The 27455-nt window shown below is 36.5% G+C and overlaps 1 protein-coding gene across 1 annotated transcript in view; it reads right to left on the reverse strand.

Annotated features, from left to right (window-relative positions):
- Positions 1 to 27455, reverse strand: part of Fnip1 (folliculin interacting protein 1) — a 67505-nt gene that overhangs the window by 10663 nt on the left and 29387 nt on the right. Inside the window, exons 12-16 of the mRNA XM_010639847.2 lie at positions 15443 to 15589; positions 14206 to 14375; positions 9772 to 11185; positions 8138 to 8306; positions 2018 to 2215 (exon numbers count right to left, since the gene is read on the reverse strand). Of these exons, the coding sequence (XP_010638149.1) occupies positions 2018 to 2215; positions 8138 to 8306; positions 9772 to 11185; positions 14206 to 14375; positions 15443 to 15589 (2098 nt within the window). The remainder of the gene's footprint in view (positions 1 to 2017; positions 2216 to 8137; positions 8307 to 9771; positions 11186 to 14205; positions 14376 to 15442; positions 15590 to 27455) is intronic.

Below are 27455 nucleotides of genomic sequence, written 5' to 3' on the forward strand. Positions count from 1 at the left end.
AGAATCAACAACTGGGATCTCATCTTACTAAAAAGCTTCTGTACTTCAAAAGAAACCATTAGCAGAACTAAGAGACAATCTACAATGTGGGAAAAAATTTTTACCAGCTGTACCTCAGACAAAGGACTATTATCAAGGATATATAAAGAACTCAAAACAATCAGTCCCCCCAAATATAAAGACCCGATCCAAAAATGGGCATCCGAAATGAACAGACATTTCTCATACAAAGAAGTGAAAGCAGCAAGAAAATATATGAAAAAATGTTCCACATCACTGGTCATTCGAGAGATGCAGATGAAAACAACACTGAGATTCCATATGAATTTTAAGATGGATTTTTCTGTTTCTGAAAATAAAATGTAATTGGTATAATGATAAGGACATTCAATCTGCACTTTGGATAGTAATTTCATCCTAACAATATTAAGTCTTCCAATCCATGAACATGGGGTATGTTTGTTTCCACTTACATTTTCCTTCAATTTTTTTTTTAGCAGCATTTTACCGTTTTCAGTTTATAAGGCCTGTGCCTCATTCGATACATTTGTATCTAATTAATTAATTACTTTCTTCTTTTTTGCACTAGAGATGGAACCCAGGGCCTTTGCACTGAGTTACATCTCCAACACTTTTTTATTTTTATTTTTTTACTTTAAGACACACTCTTCCTAAGTCATTAAATTGCCCAGGTTGGATCCAACTTGCAATTCTGCCTCAGTCTCCCAGAGTGCTTGGGTTACAGGCGTACAGCACCACACTCTGTTTTTCTAAGTAATTTATTCCTTTTCATGATACTGTAAGGGGAATTCTTTCCATAAAATTTCTTTTTGGATAGTTCACTGCTAGTATATAAGAATACAAGTTATTTTGCAGATCTCAAATCCTGCAAATTTGCTTTATTTGTATATTAGGCTCCTACAGTTTTTTGTGGAATTTTGTTTTCTACATGTAACACCATATCAACTGCAGATAGATAATTTTATATCTTTCTCTCCAATTTTGAAGTCATTTGTTTCTTTTCCTAGCCTAATCCCCCTGGCCAGGACTTCAGGTACCACACTGAATAGAAGTGGTCTTATTCTTTACCTTAGGGGAAAGCTTTTCAATCTTTCACCATTGAGTATGTTAGCTATGGGTTTATCACAGATGGACTTTTATCATGTTGACTCACAGAGTTTCTAAACTGTGCTATTTTATAATTCTAAGAAAGAACCCTCAAAATTGCAATGATATCATGCAGAAGACATTATCAGTATTACAAAGATGGACAGTCCAAACTCTTGACATGAAAGTGAGGGTTCAGAATGCACTGTTATTTTACATGAAGTTAGAAATGCTGCAAGACAACACTACACATAGTCAGCAATCCTGGGTGCTGAAATCAGAGTGTATGTCTATGTACATATTCTTTTCAGTCTTAGCTCAGTGAGACATAATACCAAGACTGAGTGGCTTCAATAACAAAGATATTTTCTCAGAGTTCTGGACACTGGCAGTTCAAGATCAAGTGTGCAAACACCACTGGATTCCAGTTGAGGGCTCTCTTCCTGCCTGGTGAATAGCTTTCAGTGTGTAGTGTCCTTATACTGTAGAGATAGAACAATCTCTTTATTCCTTATTAGGCCACAATCCCATCATGTAGGCCATACCTCTGAGACCTAATTTAACCTTAATTCCCCAAAATCCCAGGTCCAAATGCTATCACAGTAAGGACTGAAGATGGCACAACAAATATTTAGTTCATAACATGCTCTTTCAAGGAACAATTATAGCCAGGCATGGTGGCGCACACCAGTAATCCCAGCACTTGAGAGGCTGAGGCAGGAGGATCACTGCAAGTTCAAGGCCAGCCTGGACTACATAGTGAGACCCTGTCTCAAAGCAAACAAACAACATTAAAAAAAAAAAAAAAGAAAAAAATGATGAAGTTAGCAGCATTATTCTGCACACACATATATTAAGTAGGGTTTAATCATCTATCAGAATGCTTAATTTAAGCCTTACTTATACTTACAAAATTTGGAGACAAGTTATGCTTATAAAGCTGAAGAGTGGAATGAAGCAGGTTGGAAACAAGACTGGACACCAACACTTCTTTTCCCAGCTTGTTATCTGTCACTCGTCTCTGGCTGCTAGCCACTTGGACAGTCCATTTATCCATATCAGCTATAATACAAACAGCTTCTGCTATTGGTTCATCCAAAACTGGATGCTAAAAAGAAAAAGAATTCAACATATAATAAAGTTTTTAAATATAATGCAAAGGCAGGGAGGTAACAAAGAGTAAACAAAAGCAGAAAAAATACATATTAAATTCTAAGGGTTGGTGATACATAGTTCACATGTTAGAATACTTGCCTGACTTTGATCTTAGCACCACCAAAACCCCCTCAACAAAAAACCTGGATATTACATTCCTACAGCTACTTCCAGAGAAATCCTTGTCAGAGAAGAATGAAATAATTAACTCAATAACAATGAGATATCATACAAAAATCATCATAGGTAGAAACTTTATATTCATTACTAAAACTCTGTTCTTCAATATACAACATTCTTTCACAAGTCTGCTGATCATTCATTCATTTTACATACCACTGAGTGAAACTATGTGCCAAGTAACTAAAATGAAATGTTTTTTAGATTGAAACAGTTAAACTTAAAAGTAGTAGTACGCATATTCATACAAACAAGTCAAGGGTAATAGTCTGTGCTATCAGGCATTCATAAGCCTCAGCATCACTAGGGCTGGCTATCTCTTACTAACATGAAGGTGCAATGTGCCTAATCTATGCAAAATACCACACCTTATTACTGGTATATAAACATTACTGTCACTTTCACTAGAGCCAGAGAAACAGAACCTCCTATTAAATATAGTGGTACCTCAGTTCACAAACAAGCCTTTTCACAATTCTTGATCAAATTTCCCCACAAGATCAACATTGAATCTAACCACTGAATTTTATTCAGTTCTTGTCCAATTTGACTCACAACCTGAATCAACAAAAGAATTAAATTCATGAACTGAGGTACCACTGTATGCTATGCTAGAATATATAAGCAGTAAGTGGCCATGTTTGGATTATGTAAGAAGCCTAAATGACTGGAATAAGTTTTTATATTAAAAATGGCTGCCGCAACTTGAGATTACTCAAGTGAAATAAATTGGACACATGTGTAAATATCATGTTCTCTCTGTTTTAAGAAACTGAAAGAGTAAAAAAGGACCAAAATGTATAACAGACAACGTGAAACAGGAACAAACTGTTCAAAAGGAAAGAGGAGGCAGTGGGAAAGAAGGGAAAAGAAAACAAGAAAAGGAAGATAAAATGGAAACAAAGCTTTGTAAATTAGGCGGGAGGGAGAACTGAAGGGAGGGGAGGGGACTGCGAGAAAAGGAGGAATGAAGATATACCACTTACAGGTAAATTCCCTATAATGAATGTGATTATTATGTATATTTAAGTTGTACCAATAAAGTCAATTTTTTTAAAAATGGCTGCCATTACATTGTAGAATTAAGAAAGTTTGTGTCTGATTTTCTGTATATTCCAAAACTTTGTATAATAAATACATTTTGATTTGGTAGTTTATTTTGTTTTGAGAAAAGGACTCAGTATGCAGCCTAGGCTGACCTTGAACTCAAGGTGATCCTCCTCCCTCAGTCTCCTGAATGCTGGGATTTCAGGCATGCACCACCACAACCAGAATCATTTGGTAGTTTTTTTAAATGCTACTTTAGAAACTGGGAAGAAAGAAAAAGATAGTTTTTGAACGCTAGATGGGCAGAATGAGGCCTAACTGGACCTCATGAGCAGTGTGAAGAAAGAGGGTGTGCAAGAGTGCTAACACGCTGCAGAGAAAGTAAGAACAGGAGGGTAAGTTGTTTACCTGAAGAAGTAACGTGAAGGGTGGGAGACTTCAGAAGAGTCCTGCGGAGCTCTAATTGCTCGTGCCGGTCCGAGTGACTAAAGCCACCGTGCGCCAGTCTTATGTCAAAGGGAGACCTGAGCCCCCTGCCACCCCGTATTTTAACCGGAGTTCTATGTCTCATAACTTTCCGTCCCTGCCACCCCTTGGTCAGGTTCAAGCTCATAGGCCGGTTCCTACAGACACTCTAAGAGGGCACTGTACCAGTGAGCAACATTACCAACTGTTTTTATTTGTCATGGAAAGAAACAGTGAAACTGTTATGGAAAGAAACAGGCCTGGGGCCAATAATTTTAGTCCTGCAAACTCCTTAATGTTAGTTTTGCTACTTGTATTAATCTTTGCTTATTTGTTTCTGACACAGAATGGCTTGGTAGCAGGATCAGCAATAAATTCTAGTTTTGCCATTCCCAATCTATGTAACTTAAAATTTCTACAGATTCATAACAATGATATAGGGATGATAATAAGCACCTCAAAAGATGACTAGAAGACTGAGGCAGTAAATTTTTTAAGTGCCCAACGCACTTCCCAGTACCACCATAAAAAATAGAAAAGACAAGAGGACAGAGTGTAGTAGGACTCTTGATTCCATAACCAAGTAAATTCAACAAACACTGAACACCATTATTAGGCACAGGGTAGTGCATCGCACCAGAAAATAACAAACACGGTCCTTCCCCTAAAGGACAAATACCACCAACTGACATACATGTAAATTCTATCCTCTAAAGTAGTATTCTGCACTTATATTTGGCCTTATTGTCTCCATTACTAAATAAAAAAGAGAAAAATGCATTTTCATCCCCATATCACTTGTAGTATTGGCACTACGTTCAGAACAAAGAAGGTCAGTAAATACTTATCTGGTTGGTATTAAAATGTTGAGCAAAACAGCTTTTAAATATGAACAGAAATTTTGATAAAAGTTTCTTCATAAACTTTTTCAAGCTAGATTTGCCATAATTTCTCTACTATATAATAAAACACCAAAATTTGCACTTTTATGTAACTTTCTGCAGGCACAGGAGGCTTAAACCTTTTTTTGCTAACAAATAAATGACTTCCTGTTTTCTCAGCCACAATTTCTCACCTATGATTTCCTAGTTGGCTTTCTCCAGGTAAGGAACTTTATTTAAAAATGAAATTATACGTGCAACTGAGAAGAGATAGTTCAAAACTGACTGAACCAAAGAAAAAAAATCAGCAGAGACATTAAAGATGAGATAAGGCTACGCACCACCTTGGCCAGATGTATCTGTAAAATACCTCACCCAACAACAGCAGCATGTGTATTCTTTTCAAGCGCACATGGAATATTCTCCAGGAAAGACTATATGCTGAGCAATAAACAAGTTTGAATAAATTTAAAAGAGCTGAGGGCCAGGGTTTTAGCCTGCCTCACAAGCAAAAGGTCCCGCGTTCGATCCTTGGTACCCAAATATAAAATAAAATAAAAGAGCTGAAATCATGAAAACTATGTGTTCTCTGACCATAAAGGAACTAAATTAGAAATAACCACAAAAGGAAACTTGAGAACTCAACAAAAATTTACAAATTAAACAGAATTATTTCTAAATAATCCATGGGTCAAAAAATTAACAAGTAAATTTAAAAATATTTTGAAGTAAATGAAAATGAAAACACAACAGATCAAACTTTATAAACTTCAATTAAAACAGTTTGCAGAAGAAATTTTACAGCTTTAATACCTAGATGAACAAAGAACTCTCACTAATATATGCTTCCACCATAAGACACTAGAAAAAGAATAAATTAAACCCAAAGCTAGCAGAAGAAAAAAATAATAAAAAACTACAGTGAAAACTGATGAAATAGAAGAATCAATGAAAAAATTTGATGAAAAGATCAACAAAAGTAGCAAACCTTACTTAGAATGAGAACCAGAAAAAAATTTCTCTAAAGAGTTAAACAGAAAATATTTAGGCTATGAGGACTAAAATGCTTGTCTCAGTGATTCAACTCCAATGTTAAGCATAACAAAACCCCATAAAGTATGCAAGTAAATGGCTGTGGTTGTGCTGCAATGAAACTTCATTTACATAAAGAAGGGTCACTTTAGCTCATGGGTAAATAGCTTTGAAGTGGGTAAAATGATATCTACAATTTAAACCAAACCATGAATGAACACCTCTCTTTGGAGAAGACCCAACTTTTCAGAGAAATAACAAACACAAAAGACAGATAACAAAACAAACTTCACGACACAGAGCATTACTAGTAAACATGTAGAAACTTAAAGGATTATAAATGTATACTATGCGCAACTTTATGCAAGTAAATTTGACCACGAAAATTATTAAGTGGGACAAATTCCTAGAAAGACAAAAATTACCAAAACTGGGTTTAGAATATAGTTCAGTGGTACAGTGCTTGTCTAATATGTATGAAGCCTTGGGTTTGATGCCCAGCACCACAAAAACAAACTCAAGAAGAAATAAAAAATGGAAATGGACAAAATAAAGACAGTGAATTTTCAGTTTAAAATATGCTGCTAGGGGTGAGGGTAGTGGCTACCATGGCTAGCACATGCTATACATAATCTACCACAGAGCCACATTCACAACTTTAAGAGATCCCCATCTTAAAAAGCCTAGGCCCAAATGGCTTCACTGGTGAATTTCTATCAAAGAGAAAAAAACAGCTGAAAATTCTCTAAGAACAATTCCATAAAATTAAGGAGGAAGAAATAGTTCTCAATTCATTCTCTGAGGTCTGTAGTAATAACCCTAATATCAAAGCTCGACATGGGCCAGGGATTTGAGTCAGTGGTTCCACCACCTGTTTCCAAGTGCAAGGTCTGCAGTTCAATCCCCAGTACCAAAAAAGAAGGATTCTTGCTCAAAGCTTGACAAAAACATTACAAGAAAACTAAATACTTCTCATGAATACAGAGTCCAACATCAAGAATGGGCATGGCAGTGCACACCTATGATCCTAACATTCTAGAAGGCTGAGGTAAGAGGATATCAAGTTTGAACCCAGCCCAGGCAACTTAGCAAGACCCTTTCTTAAAATAAAAAATGAAAAGGGCCAGGTTGGAGATGTAGTTCAGTGTGAAGACCCGTGATTCAATTCTCAGTACTCACAAAACAAACAAAAACTGAATATAAAAATAGTTATATACCATGATCAACTGCAACTTTTCCCTAAGAAAACAAAGTTTGGTTTACCTTCTAAAAATCAATCAACATAATCTGTAACATTAATATATGATCATATCACTAGACAACAAAAAAAGTAATTTGACAAAATTCCACACCTATTCATGGTTTAAATGGTGAGGGGAAAAACAAAAGAAAAAAAAAAAAAAGAAACCTCAGAGACTATGAGTAGAACTGAATTTCTTCCATCTAATAAAGGTGTCTATAGAACACCACAAATAATGTATTTAATAATAAACCACTCAATGTTTTCCCCTAGGACTAGGAATAAGACAATGATATATACTGCCACCATTTCTATGCTACATGATACTAAAGTTTCTAGTCAGTAAAATCAGGTAAAAAGAAAAAAACAAAACAAAAGCAAACAAAAAAAACAAAAAAAAACAAAATTTAAAAGAAAAAGAAAGGAAGGAAGGAAAGGAAAAGGGGGAGAGATGAAGGCACCAAGATGAAATATAAAAAACTGTTCACTGATGACATGTACTCATGTAGAAAACCATAAAAAGTCTATACAACAAACTAATAGAATAGTAAGAGTTCACAAAGGTCATAGGATACAAGATTAATATATAAAAATCAAGTATACTTTTATATATAAAAGCAATAAATCTGGAGGCTCAGTGGCACTACACCTGCTGGGCAAGCACAAGGTCCTGCATTTAATCTCTGGTACTGAAGAAGAAAAAAAAATCTGAAAAGAAAATTGAGAAAATAATCATGTTCCAATCAAACATTTCCAATGTTTTGATATTATAAATAATCTAGTCACTGTACTTATAATGTATACCTACTATACTTTCTGTATTTCAGATTTCCACCTTGCCAGATTTCTGGAACTCCACACTTGCTTTCACAGTGACCGGTACAAAACTACAGGTGCTACACATACAAGGATGGATTCAGAGAACAATGTGCTACACAATCGTGTGTGATCAAAATACAAGGTAATTCAGGGTTCTGCTGGTTAAAAGACTTCATCCTGAATAAATTCAAAAACAGTGACAGTCACTCACCTGCACAGCATGAGATAAATCTGACACCAGACACTGACGGAGCCTCTCATCACTCCCAATTCCTTGAAGAACAAAGTCAGGCACGTAAGATGAGCAGTAGCCACCCAGCAAGGACCTCCCGAAGTTAGCAATGTTGGGCTGAACAGCACTCACTTCAATTAACTTTGATCTGGAAGAAAGATTCCCAAGAAAGGCAAATCTAACTAGTAATAAACATATTTTACCAGATAAAAAAATTCTTTGAACTGCACTAGTCTGTATTTATAGTTCCATTATTTTCTACAAAACAGCATAAAATCATCCTTGAATAAAATCTGGCTCAGGTGCTCAAACATCTTAGCAGGACAGAAAGGCTTTGTAAATAAGTCTGTAATGAAGTAAAGTATGACTCTTTCTTAGAAGACTTTAGGGGAGCTGTCCCTGTGTTCATGACACACCTCCAATACAAGTAGCTTAGGAAAATCATCATCCATGTCAAAGTAGCTAAAATTATCACAAGTCTAGATCTAGGTATATAACATGTCTGAAACATGATTTTCCTTCTTGAACAAGCCGTGATAAACATGGTAATGTTTACATTTTTTAAATTTTATTAGAGTAAAATATAAATTGTCATTAATCTCCCTCAAAATTCTCCTTCATTTCAAACACATCCCATTATTCTTGCCACTCTCTAAAGCAGTTCTGGAAGTCCTCTTTCATAAGTGTCTTTAGTTGTGCTGTCATGGCTCTCTTAAAGAGAAAGAAGTTGCATGGTGCCAGATATGGTGAATAAGGTAGATGAGGAAAAACCATGATGTCTTTAGGAGTCTGCCCTTCCACTGGATGGTACTTGGCGGCAGAAGTCACTGTATTTTTGATCACGCTTCAAAAGATACTCCCAAAGCAGGCTGGTGATTCAGCTCAGTGGTGCCACCACCTGCCTCACAAGTGCAAGGTCCTGAGTTTGATCCCCCTTACCAAAAAAAAAAGATACTCCCAAAGGACTTCCACAACTGCTTCAGAAAGTGGCAAAAGGGCAGGGATTTAGCTCAGTGGTGCTGTTGCCTACCTCACAAGCACAAGTGCCTGAGTTTGATCCCCAATACCAAAAAAAGAGAAAAGAAAGTGGCAAGAATATAAATGTACTTGAAACGAGGGAGAATATTCTGAAGATTTACCACAGTATGTTTGTCTTTTATTTAATTAAATGTTCAGCAACTTTTGATCACACTATATACTTGACTGACAGTGCATATTCTTTGTTTTCATCTTACTGAGTCTTGGCCAAATTTATTTGCAATAGCTACTTCCTACCTTTTCAGTGATTACCTCTCCCCAACTGCCAGACTTGATGCAGGCCCATTTTGGAAGCATAATTCACTCCAAAATGCCTTAAAAACTCCTAAGTAGTACACAATATCCTACATGTCAACAAGATCCTTTAACTTTTTTCTGATGCCTTTTACATAGGCTTGCTGGGGTGATTCTGGGACTTTCTAGTAGTGAGTACATATAATAGTAAAAAAAAAGTTTGCCAGGACAATGATCTCTTTTTTGATATTGGGGCTACTACCAACCTTCAGAGAGCAGTTAAACAAAAGAATGGTAGATATTTAGATAGGGCCTATCATAAATGAAAACTTGCTACTTACCCAGGAAAAGGGATCTCGTCCTCTTCTGCCCAATCTTCTTGCTCTCCTCCATAGTAACTGCTGACTTGTCTGGTCATATCATGACCTGTATCTTCACTTTCACTATCCCCAAGGGCACTATCCGAACTTTCATTTCTTGGAATGTCCCATTCAGTTCCCACAGCAATTTTTTTCTCTGCACTCTCTTTGTCCCCATGGGGGACAAGAATGGAGTATGTATCTCTTTGGTCTTGCTGAGGAAAGCAAGTTTTACATGAATCTTGGTGAACAGTTTCTATACATTTACAAAATTCATTGTTTTGTTTGTTATTTTTTGTACATAATCTTTTTGAAAACTCTAACATACAGCAGTGTTCTTTACTGTCTGTACTTATTTGAACCGGAACATCATCAATAGTCCTTGTCTCAATTGAATCATCATTAAAGTATTCATCAAATAAGCTCATGTTCTCTGGGTCTGAATGACTCCAACAGGGAAGTTCACCAGGCTCTCCAGAAACCATGTTCTGTATATCAGACTCTCCAGACTGGTCCTCAGTTGTCTGTTTAGTTTCTTGATGCTTATCAATAGTCCCTCTGTCCTCCTTTAATGGTTTGGTGTGATGTCTGGTTATCTGATCCACTACTGCTTGACTCCTCAGTTCAGTATCTGAATCAGGTGACATAGAATCTCCAATCAGGAAAGTAACCTTTGTCTGGGTTACATCACAAGAAAGCAGAGGAGGCATAGTCTTATCTGGAGGTTTTTTTTCCACAACTATTCCTGTGGCTCTTATTTCTTTGCCTGGGTGGTTGTCTGAATCCAGCAACTCCTTACCCTGCCATGTTTCCTCTGTTGGCTCTGAGCCTCTCTCTGACAATATGCACTTGTCTACTGGAGCAGATCCCGTGCAAACAAAAGTCTCTAACTTAGTGTCAAGACAAGTTCTTAATTTATACTGTTTAACATCAACAGCATTTTCTTCTTGGCAGTCAGAAGGAGAAATCATTCGGCATTCATTTGAAATTCCTAGCAACTCCTTAGAATTGTTTTGAATATCTTCTTTCTCTTGTTGGGACGCATTCTCTATATTCTGCCCAAGGAGTGGATGACTGCAGTATTTACAGTTACACTGAGGCATTTTTGTCTCTTCAGACTCCTTTAAGAGCAAACTGCTTTTGTTTCTATGCATTGTGATAAGGACATACTCTGATTCCTCAATTTCACCTTTTTCTAAAGTGGTTGTAATCACTGTGCCTGGCATAACAATGGCTTCATCTTCTCCATTTTCTAAAAGATGAGTTTCTTGAAGTTCAGAGCATCTTATGAAATAAGTAAGAAAATAAAGCAGCCTATGAACCATATCTTGTCGTCTGCCAACCACCACAGTCCTTGCTAACCGTACAGGAGAGCCAATAGCGCCATACAGATCTCCTGCAAAAAAGGAACCAGGTAATGGACACTTTTACTCCCACATTTAAGAGGATATTTTCAATTATGAGAAACCCACTCTTACAGTATGAAGATGTTCGGTTCAAGTTTTGCTATCTGTTATTTAACAGATGGCGGACTATTCAGGACAGCATGGTAAGATGAATGATTTTAACCATAGAGAAAGATGAATGATGATTTTCTAGCTTCTTCTTTTCTTCTTTTTGTACCGGGGATCAAACTCTGGTCCTTGCACTTGCAAGGCAGGTGGTGGAACCATTGAGCTAAATCCCTGGCTCTAGCTTCTTCTTTAAAGAGCAGCTGTTGCTCTGAATCCAAAGAAGTTTCAGAAAGTTACATTTACATGTGCAGGGATTTAGCTCAGTGGCACTGTGCCTGCCTGGCAAACAAAAGGTCTTGAGTTCAATCCAAAAAGAAAGTTACATTTACCAGGAATATTTCCAGAAATACTAGATACACAAGGTTTCTGAAGTTGTATGTCTAATGTACAAAAGAGAAAGCACAGTGACTGCTGATAGGCACAAGGAGGAAAGGAACCATGGGGGCCAGGAAAACAGCTAGAGGAGTCACATCGTTCATTGCTCTATTTATACTATCGCTCAATTAAAACCAAAATTTGGTGCAAAACAACTTAAAACTGCAGAGTACAAAGCCACTAATATAAATCAAATTTTGGGGGGGGGTACCTGGGATCAAACTCAGGCCCTTGTGCCTACAAGGCAGGCAGTGGCACCACTGAGCTAAATCCCTGACCCTCAATTTGAATTTTGCAAGTTGTCAGTATACACATTTAAAACCTTTATTTTTACTTTATAAAACTCTCTTTGTGAAGAAACAAACATAAATAGGTCTAAATAAATATATGCTGTTGACAGTATTATGATAATTTTTTGCTTCTAAGACACTGCTTCATTATCACAGTGCTACTGTTCCAAATCAATCCCAAAAGTCTAATTATCAAATAAATTAAAATTACTTTGGCAGGGCAAGTAAGTCTTTTATTACAAAACCCACTTTACCCTTCCAATTTTACCTTCTTACAGTTACTCTTTTTCACCTTTACTGTACACAAAGCCTCACTTAAACTATACCACTGAAATATGCTTGGGGGAGAGGGAGTGCTTGGGATTGAACCCAGTCACACTAGTCGAGCAATACACCACTGAGTGACACACCAGTGTGTTTTGTTATTTGGCAGTATTGCGCACTGAACCCAGGGCCTTTGACCTAGGCTGTATCCGCAGCCATTTATTTTTTATTCTGAGACAGGGTCTCAATAAATTGCTAAATTGCTCAGATTGGTCTCAAACTAAGATCCTCATACCTTAGCCCCTCAGAGTGCTGAGATTACAGGCATGAGCCACCATATCCAGATTCAAGCGTCGTAAAAATTTTGAGACAGTCTCCCTAAAGTACTTCGGCAGACCTGGAACTTGTGATCCTCATGCCTCAGCCTCTTGATTAGATGGGTTTAGCAGGTCATGACCCACTATGCTTTGTACTCTTAACACCTAGACTCCTTTGACTCATGCTCTGTACACTTTTCCCTTATCTCTGCTTTTCTAAAGGTTTTCATCCAAGTACAGTCACTTACACAAAAATAAGTTCATATTGAACTCTCACTGAATTTCTCTTGTATTTCCTTCCTAAGTTATACTTATTGTCTAGATATACATTACCTATAGTAACAGACTGCCAACCTCTTTTTGGTTTGGTTTGGTTTTTTTTTGAAACAGAGTCTCAATATGCAGTTCCGGCTAGCATTGAACTTGAAGTAGTCCTCCTGCCTTAGGCTCCAAATTCTGGAATTATAGGCGTGCACCACCACACCCAGCATAGACTGTCAAATTCTTCAGGGCAAAGACCAAATTATTCATCTTTATATCCACCAGCACTTTTTGCACAGAGCTATTAGATGTATTATTATGCACTCAAAAAAAACAAAAAGAATGCAGAATTAAAAAGATTTCTCAATTTAAAAACTACTGCATTATCTGACTAAAAAAGTTGAATGAGCATCTAGCATTAAAAGGAAATGATCTATTAATATATACAACATAGGTGATTCTTAATTATACTGAATGAATGCAAGAAGGAAGGAAGGTTGGTTGGTCACAGGAGTTGGTAAGCCACAATATAAAGCTACTTGGCATACTTAAAGACTATCACAAACTATGCTAAATTTCTACTGGGTTACCAAAATGTTCTCATCTAACTCTTCCCCCATCACCAAATATAAACCAACAAAGAGAAAGCAGCTACTTTTACCAACATTGCTCTTTACAACATATACTATAAGCACTTCACATGTATTACTTCACTTAATTTTCCTGTCTTTTGAAAGTATGGACTATTATTTATCCTCATTTTATAAATAAGGATAATACTTGGAAGGCTGAGGAAGGAGGATCTCCAGTTCATAGCCAGCCTGGGCTACACACCAAATTCAAGGGTAGCCCGAAGGATCTGTCTCAAAAACAAAGACAAAAAAAAAAAGTATTACTCAAATGGGGTATACATGATTTCACAGCCTGCACTTTTAGCATTATGCTTCCTAGTGCACAGGGTTTATCAGTCATCTGCTTTTTCCTTTTCCCCATTTATTTAGTGGTGCCAGTATTAAACAATAAACATTTTCTAAATGACTCTTTGAACAAAAAGTAATACAAACCTCAACAAACTGTTTATCTGTTAATTAGATTTCTAGCAATCATAGGTGACTGCTGATTGGGTCTGTCTGGGCAAAGCACATAAAGAATGAAAACAAAAAACACTCTTAAACCCTGAAGTTACTAGTAAACCATCTCTCAGACCCCAACTTCTGTTCCACTTGCAGTTCTCTGCCCAAGATGAAAGAACTATTTAGCAGACAGAAAAGGACAAGTACAGGACAAGTAAAGAAGAGACACTTGAGAATGAAGGAAGTAAAAGAGGATTTCTGCGATAATTGCTGGCAGCTACCCAAAACGCTAACTGTAATACATAGTTTACAGACTACATACCCAGCTGTGCCCAAAGTGGGTTGTATGGATGAGTCTTTGCCAACATGTCCACGCTCTGAGAGGAATGTTTTTCTAAAAATATTTTTATAGGTGGTTGTCCATTTGGCATGACTGTTGGAACCCAGGCAAGATGATTGGTCAAAACTGCAGTAATGAGAGCTGGCAAGAATCTGAAAACAAATACATCCTATCAGATTCCAATCTACCTTCATAAAACTGTATGTAAAATATTTTAACTCAGTAAGTACAGAGAGTATATATTTTCATGTGACCAAATAATATAAAAAAGGACAAGAGAAAAGAAAGATCAAGTATACAACCAAGGATGAAAAATAAAGTTAATATTTTTTTCCTTGTGGAGGAGTCATTACAATAAATCCCTAAAAGAAAATGTTCACAAGGAGATATTTCACATCATAATTACCAAATAAAGTGCTTTCTTCATGTGTGGCACTAGGAATTGAATTCACGTACTAAGCTACATTCCCAGCCCTTTTTATTTTTTATATGGAGACCCAGGCATGCTAAGTCGAGTCTCAAAGTAGGACTCAAAATGCTGATCCTCCCATTTTAGCTTCCTACGGCACTGGGATTAAAGGGTTGTGCCACTATGCCTAGCTAAAATAAAATACTGTTTTACTTTAAAAAGTGTATATTCTTTTCACTGTTTAATTTCTCCACTTCATTAATGAAATAACCAGCAGGTTCTTACATTTCCAACTTATCACTGAAAAAATGAAGGAAAACTCTGACTACTATTGAAAAATATAAAGCCATCTGAATCACTGTCTGGATTCCGAAGACTTGATGAATGCTTGGAAGAAACTAATGCGATAAAATATTACACTAAAAATATATCACTGGAATTCCAGCATTTCTTTATGTTTTTTTAACCTCTTTCCTATGACATAAAATGACTGTAAGTGGATAATATTCACAAAAAATAAGAAACCTCAGAAAATTCTGTTAAGATGTCAGGAATTTAAATTTAACATATAATTAAAGACATTTTTACTGTTTTTCATTCAGAAGATTCAGTGGTGTTTTCCCATAACCTACCACTTATTTTTAGAATACTGTTTCATACTTGATCTTAGCCAAAAGGCCAAGAAGTGATAGAATACTGTTTTATTACTATGAAATAAAAAGATGTTTCATATTCCCAGCTCTATAACTGAATTTGTTCATAATCTAGATATATAGTAGTAATTAAAAAAACAAACAAACAAAGCCATACTGGTTTTTGGAGGCATTTTCCATTAGAAAAGTAAATTCCTTCATGAAACGATGGCAGAGCTGATTCTTTTCTGGAGTCCCCGACATCATCGTAAGCCAGACAGGCTCTCCGATTCGTGGCATTGTGTAAAGATTACAAATTGTTATTCTAAAAAGAGGAAGAGATAGTATGTAATTTACAGTTTCTCAAACTACATACTCTTAAAGTTTATGTTGGTAGTTTGGACCATACATCTACTTAAAGTTTTTCAAAAAAGTCAATAAACCAAGTTTTCCTCCTCAGAAATTAGCATAGTAGCATGGGAAATATTTTGTACATGAACTTCAAAGATGTTGTCTATTTCACTTAGTGACTGTACACCCTAGAATAAATTATTTCTCTAACTTAAGCATCAGTTTCTTACACCTGTAAGGTAAGAAAGGACTAAGTAATTTCTAAAGGCCCCTCACTCCAGCTCTAAGATTTTAAAGCACATGCTATATTTAAGTATACTACAAATAATAAATAACATATGTGAAAGAAAGACATTCTAATGGCTGACAGTTCATCTACCTATACAAAACAATAATTTTATCTAATCATTTTGTTGCTTTTAGTAAAGTTCTGTAGGATAAGGACATATATGTTGTATTTTATGACTCTGATCTTCTGTAGTTTTTCCAAATTTATTTTGAGTTTTCTACATAAGTTACTACATAAGTATAATAGTGCTTTCTTAGCTGACCTTTTTATTAATTAGGACAACAGCCAGGCCTGTTACTTGTACTCTCTCCTAAAGACTTTGAAGCATATTTTAGATATCAATTCTTTTCCTTTTATATCAGCATCTATTCAACCAAATCTTCTATGCTCACTAGACTAAGAAAATCTGCAAAACCTGAGGTATAAAAACCTAAAAAATCTTGAAAAAACTACAAAATGGTTACCCTACTTTCTACTTTTAGGAATAGTGTTATCTAATTGACATTTTATTTTTTTATTTATTTTTTTTTTTGGTACCGGGAATTGAACTCGGGTCCTTGTGCTTGCAGGGCAGGCCACCAAACCACTGAGCTAAATCCCCGGCCCTCTAACTGACATTTTAGCACTGTCTGATCTAGTAGCCATGAGCCATTTCTAGCTATTAAACACTCAAAACATAAACTATATGACTGAGGAACTGAATTTTTGTTTATATTAAGTAAAAATGTGTCTGAGGGCTCAGAATGTATTAGACAACACAGCTCTATAAGAAGTTATTTAAGATCTCCAAAAATTGTGCTACCACTCCCTTTTATCCCAAAGAATTCTCTTGCTTGTATAAATTTTACTGAATCTTCAAAAAATATGAACCTAATATATTACAATGAATAGAAGTAACAAATAGGAGTCATTTTCTTAAGTTCTTACTACAGCGTGAAATTACTGCTAAGAATTAAAGGCATTTTAAATGAAAATTTAAAAGTTCTGAAAATAAAGAGTTAATGTATTTTACAGAGAAAATACAACAAGAATGCAAACTGGGGAAAATAAGATCTGGTATGGTGGTGCATGCCTGTAATCTCAGCACTTGGGAGGCTCAGGCAGGAGGATCACCACAAGTATGAGGCCAGCCTAGATCACCCAGTGAGTTCAAGGTCACCCTGAACTCATAGCAAAACCCTGTTTTTTTTTAAAAAAAAAAAAGTTATTAAGGATAATAGATAAACCACTACAACAAACAGAGTTGGAGAGGCACCATTAGAGAAAATTAAAATTCAGAGATTTTTCATGAAATTCTAGAGACAAAACATATAGAAGAATGGTGACTGAAGTAGCAGGGTGGAGAAGCTACGGGTTACTGTCTCACAGACAGGGACATAGACATAGAGGACCTGATCGGCCCCACTAAGGCAAAAAGGGGTAAAGGAATCATAAACGCATGGTAAAGTAGAACACAAGAGTTAAATACACAGGACTGAAAACATCAAAGATTAATTCAGACCAATAAAGAGTTGGTGACCCCTGCACCACCATTCCATTTCTTCACAGAATGACTGTGGTAAAGGGAGGAATACAGCAATTAAATACCTCAGATGAATGACCTCCCTCAAATCTTTCCTAATACATCAATCTGTCACAAAGTATATCTTGTAGTATTAAATGTTCATATTGGAGCATGAAGAGACAACATTTAGAAAAGAAATGTCCACATATGCTCCTACATGAAGTGATAATGAAAAAAGTTTTGAGAAACAGTCTCAAAATGAAACTCTCTAGTCAAAAGTCCCCTGTGAAGATTTGAAACCTCATTCTCAAAGCTACAAATGGGCAACTAAACAAGACCGATATTTAAAGAAAGCCTCCAAGGATAAAGGAGGAGAAACAGAGAAGAACACACATATACTAGACATATGACTCCAGAGAAAGCAATGCATAAAATGAAAGATAAGTTCTAAAGAAAATTCTAATACATACTTTGAAAGATGACAAAAGGATATTTTTCAAGGAAAAAGATCACCTGAAAAAGCATAAATTGGTGCTAAAAGGAAAAAAACTCATTAAAGAAGTAGAATAAGAAAATAATACATTAAAAAAGGGGAAACATTAAAGAGCAATGAAGGAATGCAAGCTTTTTCTTTCCTTTTTTGTTGTGGGGCAAAGTTTATTATTAAAGGTATGAAAAGAAATAGATTCTGCAGAGCAAGTTTGGGCCAAGTAAAAAGTACAAAAAGTGCACCCAACAGCACAAGGGCAGGCCACCACGGACAGAAAATACAGTGGCTAGGAGTTCCGTTTTCCAACAGAAAGCACTCCAGTGGGAAAAAAAATCTGAAGAAAATAAGTTAGCAAGAAAAGGAGGAAATTTCACAAGAGCCAAAAAACAAGACAGTGCTATTAGCTATACCAAGAAGATAAACAGCTAATGAGTCGTAAGGTATACATTCATCTAGTAGGGTAGAAAGTATGATCTAAAAGTGATAAATCAAGACACAGACTTCTGGGAAGATGGCAGAATGCTAAGCAGCAACAAATCAGCCTCTCCAAGATTCAAAATGCAGACCTTGGAAAGTAACAACTTGGGGGGGCTGGGAATGTAGCTTAGTGGTTTCGCTGCCTGCGTTGCAGGCACAAGGACCTAAGTTTGATCCTGGGAGGGTAGGAGAGGGGAAAGAAGAGAACTTGGGAAAAAAAGAAGGAGGTACATTCATGGCACTCACGAAGGATATGGTAGGAAAATGGAAGTCTACAAGAAATTAGAGACAGACTACACATCAGAAAAATGAAGGGGCAATCCCCAGCTCCTGGCTTCTGAGAAAGGTAGATTGAATTTACAGAGGTATAGGGAAAGCAGGCAATGTCAGAAGGCATCAGAGAGAAATGCACCAATGGAACGATTGCTACAGGCAACAACACAGCTGGTGAATAATTCCAGTCCAACCACTTGCCATATCCCCTGGAGAAAGGGCTTGGTTGGACACCATTCTAGGGAGGGACCAGTTGAACCAGGCACTCGGAGCAGCCAGGGATTGGCTTCATCTAAGGGCTCCCACTGTTAAACTCCCACAGTGACTGGTTGAGGGACAACCACAGTAGACATCCAGGGTCAGGGAGCCATGGTTAGCTAGGTCAAGAAGATACCCAGAGTATCATAAGCTAAACAACTGAAGACCCTACCCCCACAACCTGAGGGCAGGTTCAGCCTGAATTTTCGAGGACTTGAAAGTCCCAGAATTGGCACCCTAATCCTATGGCTTGCTGGTAATTTCCAGCACAGAAGTGGGCTGTACCACCTCCTTTCTCTACCAGTGAGAGCAGAGTCACATCTTATACTGGACAATGTCACAACGCTGTCGACCTTAGAAGATAACCACAAGCTTGAAATCAGAGAAATTTATTTTTCTTTGAATTTTCAAAACTATTTTTATTTTTCATGAATGTGAACTCTATTTTAAGTTTTTAAAATTTGTTTGGTTCCTGTCTTCTTTTATTCTTTCCTTCCCTCCGGTCTTCTTCAACACTTTCCTAAGATTTGAATAACCACCCTTGGTCCCTCAGCCTTACTTTTAATCTTTTTCTTCTTTTATCTCTCTCTTTTCCTCTGCTCTTTTAATTTTTTCTCCCTTTAATTACATCTCTCTTATTATTATTCTCTATATAATTTCTTTTTTCTCCATCTCTTATCTTCTACTTCTTCACAGTTTTTTGTCCTACCTTTACCCAGTTCTGTAGACATCCTGCTACTCCCCAATAAAAACCCTTTGTACCACTTCTCTCTCTTCCTTCTCGTATCATGAGAGAGTTAAGGTTTCAACGTTTTTCTTTTGCATACCCCCATTCCCAAACCTGAAACCTTTAACAGTGTAACCATAATGCTTTCTTAATCTTGCGGTAGTTAACTCTGTAAAATGACTGCTGTATTTTTTTCTACTATTAACAGAGATACAGCTGTTGCATCTAGTACATATGAGCTATAAGTCAATACCTGAGTTACCTTAATGTTTACATCATAATTAACAGTTTCTTCTCTAAAAATACGGGTGGAACACATATGATTCTCATGATATATTAATATCTAATTTATCTCAGGCAATACTACTGGAGCTGTTTCACTTGATGTCAATAGGGTCACATAATTGTCACTACTTCTCTGTAAGTCAACACTCAGATTGCCTTTGTGACATTAACAACAGAGTACATTCCCAGAGAACGTGGTTGCTGGACTGACAACAATGCATCTTGCTTTTCCCAAATAACCAAGGTGGTCAAATCCTGGGGCTGTGGCAAAGTATTACAGTTAGTCATGCCCACAGGAAAAGCAACTAAAGAGATCCCTCTATTCTACCAACCAAACCTTTAGACTATAAGCATCCACAAACCTCAGCATGAAACAAAACAAACAAACAAACACAGCAGAAACATGGAAAGAAAAGCAACAGAACGCTTCCTAAAATCTCTAGCTCCTGAGGCAATCCAGAGGGACCAAGGAGCATAACTGTATAAGCCACACACCTGAACTACTCAAAAGCACAGCAGAGGTTAGCAAAAAACTCAGAGATACTTGAGAGGATTAGAGAAGATAAAACTAAATATAAAGTAAATAATAACCAAAAAGATGCAGGAGCTCTCAGAAGACACTGACAGAAAGCTAGATGAGCTAAACAAAAAGATACAAAACATAAATGAACAGTTCATAAGAATTCATAAGTTTCATGAGAGTCCATGAAAATGTTTCAATCAGAAAGCCAAGAGATTAAAAATCATTCTAAGTATGGGAAGCAGGACAGAGCTATGTGAGGACAAAATTTTAGAACTAGAAAATAATGATTCCTTTAAGAACAAACTCCTCAGATACCTTAAAAACAAGAGAACATAAAACACAACAACAACAACTCACAGTTCGGTGGCCTGCCTTGCAAGGGCAAGGGCCCGAGTTCAATCCCCGGTACCAAAAAAAAAAAACAAAAAAAAACAAGAGAACATGAAAAACTGATCCAACAACTGCTAGATAATGCAAAGAAAATTAATCTAAAATTAAGTGCCATAGGTAAAAATCAGAAGACAACACAAATGGCATAAACAACCTGGTTCACAGAAATAATGGCAGAATTATCCCAAATACAGGCAAAGAAATAAACACAAAAATACGTGAGGCATACAGAACAACAAATCGCCATGATCAAAATAAAACTTCTCCACACTGCACTAAACTCAGAATTCCAGAAGTCCATCACAGGAACACAATCTTAAAAGCTGACAGAAAAAGGTGACAAATCCCATTCAAAGATAAACCTATTAGAATCACAGAAGACTTCTCTACAAAAATGTTAAAGGTCAGAAGGGCTTGGGGTGAAGTACTTCAAACACTAAAAGAAAATAACTTCCAACTTAATTATGTATCCTGCAAAACTTTCCTTTATAATTGATGGAGAGGGCCAGGGATTTAGCTCAGTGGTTCTGCTACCTTCTTCGCAAGTGAAAGGTCCCAAGTTCGATCCATGGTACAAAAAAAAATTAAAATTGATGGAGAAAAAATGGTAAGATATACTTCAAGAATTACAAAAAATTCTCAAGGACACTCTATAAAGATACAATGAAGCTAACAATGTCAGTAAGTCAAAAATAATGAAGACACCTTGTGGGGAGAGACGTTAAGAGGGAAAATATGAGAAAATCAGCAACAGGAAAATAACACAATGACAGGAATGAGTTAATACTTCACAGTAAAAACACTCAATGTAAATGGACTGAATTCCTCAATCAAAAGACACAGACAGGCAGAATGGATCAAGAAAGAAAACCTAGCAATATGCAGCATACAAGACACACATTTAATTTAAAAAGTTACTCAGAGATTAAAAATCAAAGCCTAGGAAACACTCCATACAAGGGAAAGCCAGAAAAGTGCAGAAGTTGCTATCTTGACTTCAGACTAAGTGGGTTTCAAGCTAAGACTAAATCAGAAGAGACTAAAAAGGTCATTATGTATTAGTTAACAGAACAATTCAATAGGAAGAGTTAACAATTATTAACATGTACAAACCAATTACTAGCATACCCAGTATCATAAAATAAACACTAATGGACATGAAAATTCAGATAAACACCATTACAACAGTAATGGGAGATTCTCAAATCCCACTGTTAAAAATGGGCAGATCAACTACATACCAAAAAAAAAATCAACAAAGAAATAATCAGAGTTGAAACAAACCTTCGAACAAATGGGCTTAATCAATATCTACAGTGTTCCATCCAACAACAGAACACGTGATCATCTCAATAGTCAAAGAAAAACTTTTGACAAAATGTCATATCTATTCATTATAAAAACACTGAAGAAAAGAGGAATAAAAGATCTTTACTTTGACCTACTAAGAGCCATCTTTCTCAAACAGCCAGCATCATATTAAATGGAGAGACGCTGAACACTTTCCTTCTAAAATCATAAAGATAGATAGATGTTACTTTTCATAACTTCTGTTTAATACAGTTCTCAAAACATTAGCTACAGCAGTTAAGACAAAACAAATAGAAGAAATATGGATAAAGAGATGAATCATCAATATCTGCTGATGACATGATCCTCTACATAGAAGACCCAAAAGGCTCCACCAAAAGATACCCAGAGCTAAGACCCAAATTCAGTAGTGCAGCATGATACAAAGTCAACACCCAAAAATCAATAGCATTCTCACACACCAGTACAAACTCACCAAGAGGGAAATTAAGGAAACAATACACACAAGCATGAAGCAAAGCATCAAGAAAAATGAAATACTTAGAAATTAACTGAACAAAGTGAAAGAATTCTACAAGAAAAACTACAGTACTCTGAAATAGGAGACTGAAAAAGATGTCAGGGCTGGGGATTTAGAGCAGTAGCACTGGGCCTGCCTCATAAGCTCAAGGTACTGAGTTCGATCTCTGGTACCAAAACAAACAAAAAACCAAAAAAGTAAATTCATCTGTATTGAAAAAGATGTCAGAAAATGCAAAGGTGTCCCCTGTTCCCAAGTAGGCAGAATCAATATAGTTAAAATGGCCATACTTCCATTATAAGTGTAGTTATATATATTTAATGCAATACCAAAGTACCAATAACATTTCTTACAGAACTGGAGGAAGGCATCCAAAAATTCTTATGGAACCAGAAGATGCCTAGAATAGGGAAAGCAATACTGGGCAAGAAGGTCAAGGAAGGGGGCATCACAATTGTAGACTTTAAGTTATACTACAAAGCTACTGTGATAAAAACAGAATGGTAGTGCGCTGGGGATTTACCTCAGTCGTAACCACTGCCTGTCTCACAAGTTCGATCCTCAGTACCAGAAAAACAAAACAAAACAAAAAAACCCAGAATAATAGCAAAGAACCAGACTTGAGGATCAATGGAACAGAATAAAAAATGTAACAACCACTCCCAAAACCTTTTGCGGCAAGAAAGACAGCCTTTTCAACAAGTGGTGCTGGGAAAGCTAGCTATCCACATACCTAAGGTTGAACCTAGACCCATTTTTCTCACCATACTCTGAATAAAATCAAGATGGATTAAGTTACATTAGAAAGTTCCACTTTCTAGTTATGTAAATGTCACATACATAGATCTACGCAGGAATCTACAGAGACAACTGTTAAAAATCTACGATTAACTTGGTCTCAAAATTTTATTCAATATTAAGAGTACAGAAAAACATTTATTTAGAGTTTAACGTGGCTTCCCTTTTCTTTATAGAATACTTAGTGACATACCAAATCAATGGTTAGGACATTTGTCTAATGCAAGGCTAAATCATTATAAATTATTTTAAGCATTTATTATAATGTACTTTCTGAATCATAACATATTTTAACATTTATATTAAAACAATACGCCAGGGCTGGGAAGTTAGCTCTGCCTCCCAAGTGCAAGGTCCTGAGTTTGATCCCTGGTACCCCAAAAAAAAAAAAAAAAAAAACCTTAAAAATTCTCATCTCAGAGCAAATATACAATATTGACATTAAAATTATTTAGATGTTATATTCACAAGACCATCAAATTTTGTACTTGCACATACTTTCAGACACAAGAACAGCTCTGTATTAAGTTGCAACGTTATGACAACACAGCAAACTACGTATCAGTGAATTTATGAAAACTGCTCTAAACTTCCTCTGGAAGTACATTTTCCTCCCTTACATTGCAGCTGCATAATACTCCTTGTTTGTTTGGGCAGAGTCTTACTACACAGATCAGGTTCCCCTTGCAGTCTCCACATAGGCCAGGCTGGCCTCAAACTTGAAATCCTGTCTCAGCTTCCTAAGTGCTGGGATTACAGGTGTGCACTACCAGGCCCAAATATATTTAGAATACCTTTACTTAATAATATATAGCACAAGGAACAACAGAACACACCTGAAATCCTTGCCTCAGGAGCCGGAGCTAGGATAATTATGAATTCAAGGCCAGCCTAAAAAATAAAGTGAGTCTATTCCATAATAAAAGAAAATAAAAAGAACTAGCGATGTAGCTTAGTACAAAAAGGCGTAGGGTTTAATAAACACAGGAAGGATAAGGGGAAGAGGCGGGGGGAGGGGATGAAAGGGGAGGATATGATGACCTGAACTTTTAAGGTTAGAGTTTGAACAAATGGAATTATGAATAACTTTGCATGTAATTCTCAACAATTAAAAGTACTATTTTCATGAGTTATTATTTAGTGGGTATAAAGTTTCAGTCTTCCAAGATGAAAAAGTTCTAGAAATCTATTTCACAATAGTATGAATATATTTAACACTACCCTACACTGAAAAACAATAAAGATATATTTAAAATTATATAGTTTTCACCACAATAGACACAAAATTAAAGTATTACATAGTCAGCATGTTTCATACAATAAATTAAGAACAGCCTCAAATTACTGTTAAAATGCTATTGATATGGATGGCAGAAATTATGTGCAAATCATGCAAGTATTACCTATTCAAATTATTTTCTTCCACAATAAAAAAATAATATACCTTAAAATTAAATTTTATAGAGCCACGCCTGCTCCCGACCCAGCCGCCATCGATCAAGCTCCAGGAAGGTAGCCGCGCGGGCATCCCTGAACCCCCATAAGTGGTCCCCCACACACACTCGCAGACCTCCTGACTGTGCCAGTCTTTGGATCCACTCTGCAGAGGCAGAGGTGGTCATCGAGGGTATTTTTCTGAGTTCCCAACTTTGAACATCTTTAAAGAAAGGGCGTGGGAAACCTGTAATAGAACGTTGTGGAGTTCAGCCATTCAGAAGGTTGGGGAACTCAATCTGGGCCTTGCAGCCCGAGGTCAGTCAGCGTCATGGGGTTCAGCCATCAGCTAACTGAGACCAGGGGACTTGCATCCTCGCTCTGTCTGAGCCATTAAATGGTAAATACACTATATTGAAATTTTGTTCACTGCAGACATGTTCTGGACTGCTTCTTGATTTCAATTTAATTCAAATGATTTAAGGGTGACACACTAGTGACTACCACAGGTGGTCAGTGTCCAAGCTGTGCTTGATCTTAATGTGTTGCTGATTGTATCAGTTGGGATAAAACATTGAGGTTGATTTGATGAGCTGTTTTCTCTGATGTTATGAAGATGAGAATGTCTGTGGGTCGTTAGAGACACAGAAGCTAGGGCGCAACTATATCAGGAAGATTTGGGTGATAATCCAGAGATTAAACCAAGGACAGTCCGACAACAAAAATTAAAATGAGAAAACACTTAAGCAAGACACAAGGACAGAATTCCAGTTCACCAATGGCAAACAGTAGGGCAAATGAGGATGAAAAGGCCGATAGTGAACCACCAGGACACCCTGAACTCAAAGCACAGGAAGTAACAAAACAGATCAATCAGGCTCTAGAAAAATTCAAAACAGAAATAATTTCCCAGATAACCATAGAGATAGTAAGCAAAATGGAAGTCACGATTCGAGACTCTAGAGCAGAAACTGACAAAAAAATAGATGAGCTCAGGACCATGATAGAAGCCATGAAGGCCCAGCATAAGAAAGAAATGGAAAAAATAAACACCCAACATAGGAAAGAAATGGAATCCATAAAACAGATTCAAACAGATATCCAGGAGATTAAACAATCCATAGAAAGTGTACGCAACACAACAAAAGAATGCGAAGAAAGACTCTCAGATATAGAAGATAAGATGGCAGTCAGTGATCATGAAAAGAGAGGTCTCTTAAAAACAGTAAGGGATCATGACAAATGGATCCAACAACTCCTAGATGATGCAAAGAAGAATAATATAAGACTGATAGGAATCCATGAAGTAGCAGGAGAAAATACAAATGACTTAAAAAAGCTGTTTGCAGAATTAATGACAGAAAACTTCCCAAACAGAGGGGAAGAATTTGACATTCAGATAACAGAGGCATATAGGACCCCAACTAGCTACAATCAAAAAAAAAAAAAATCTACACCTAGACATATAATAATCAAGATCCCAGAAACCCAACAGAAGAACAAAATACTACAAGCAGTAAGAGAAAAGAAACAAATCACATATAAAGTAAAGCCCATCAGAATCAAAGCAGACTTTTCAACACAAACCCTTGGGGCAAGGAGAGCCTGGAATGAGATATTTCAAGTACTAAAAGAGAACAACCTCCAAGCTAGACTGTTGTATCCTGCAAAACTCTCTTTCAAAATGGAGGGGGAAATAAGACACTTCCACGACAAAGAACACCTGAGAAACTACATGAATACCAAACAAGCACTACAAGCAATTCTAAACAAGATCCTAGAAAAAGACAATGAAGGCAGCAACACCATGAGGCCCAACAGAGCAAATCAAACAGGCAAGGCAAGAAATTAAAAGAAGGTGAAAAAGTAAAAAGAGTCAACAAAAGGCCAACAACATGTCAATAATAAATCAGTACATATCAGTTATAACCAGCAATGTCAATGGCCTCAACTCACCAATCAAGAGAAACAGACTGGCAAAATGGAATAAGCAGCAAAATCCAACAATATGTTGTATACAAGAAACACATCTAATGCAAAAAGAAGCCGATAGACTGAAAGTGAAAAGACAGAAAACAATTCTCCATGTGACAGGAGCCCAGAAAAAAACAGGGGCAGCAATCTTATTTGCAGACAAAGTAAATTTCAAACCAAAACTGATTGTAGTATTACTGATATAGGACGGTACTGTATCATACCTCTATGAATGTAAAATATGTTATACCTGGCTTTATGATACATAGTAGGGACCATGTTTTATCAGAGCTACATTTAATGATATTACTCTAGAATGCTCTCTTTCCAGATGATGATTAAGATGCTAATAAAAAAAATGGTGCCAGGTACCACAACAGCAACAGAACTTTGCTGTTGTCTGGATATTATTCTTTTCTTTGTTTCTTTTTATTTTGTTTTGTTTTTTTTAATGGAATGTGCTGAATGTCTTTAATTTTGTTCACATGACTGCAGAACCTGGAAAAGCTGTTGCTGCTATCAATGCATAACATACTGCTATTATTAGTCTTTTTATATAAATATAAATATATATATACATATATATA

Source organism: Fukomys damarensis, unplaced genomic scaffold, assembly GCF_012274545.1.
Source record: "Fukomys damarensis isolate Sample0158 unplaced genomic scaffold, DMR_v1.0_HiC HiC_scaffold_9, whole genome shotgun sequence".
Taxonomy (NCBI): Eukaryota; Metazoa; Chordata; class Mammalia; order Rodentia; family Bathyergidae; genus Fukomys; species Fukomys damarensis.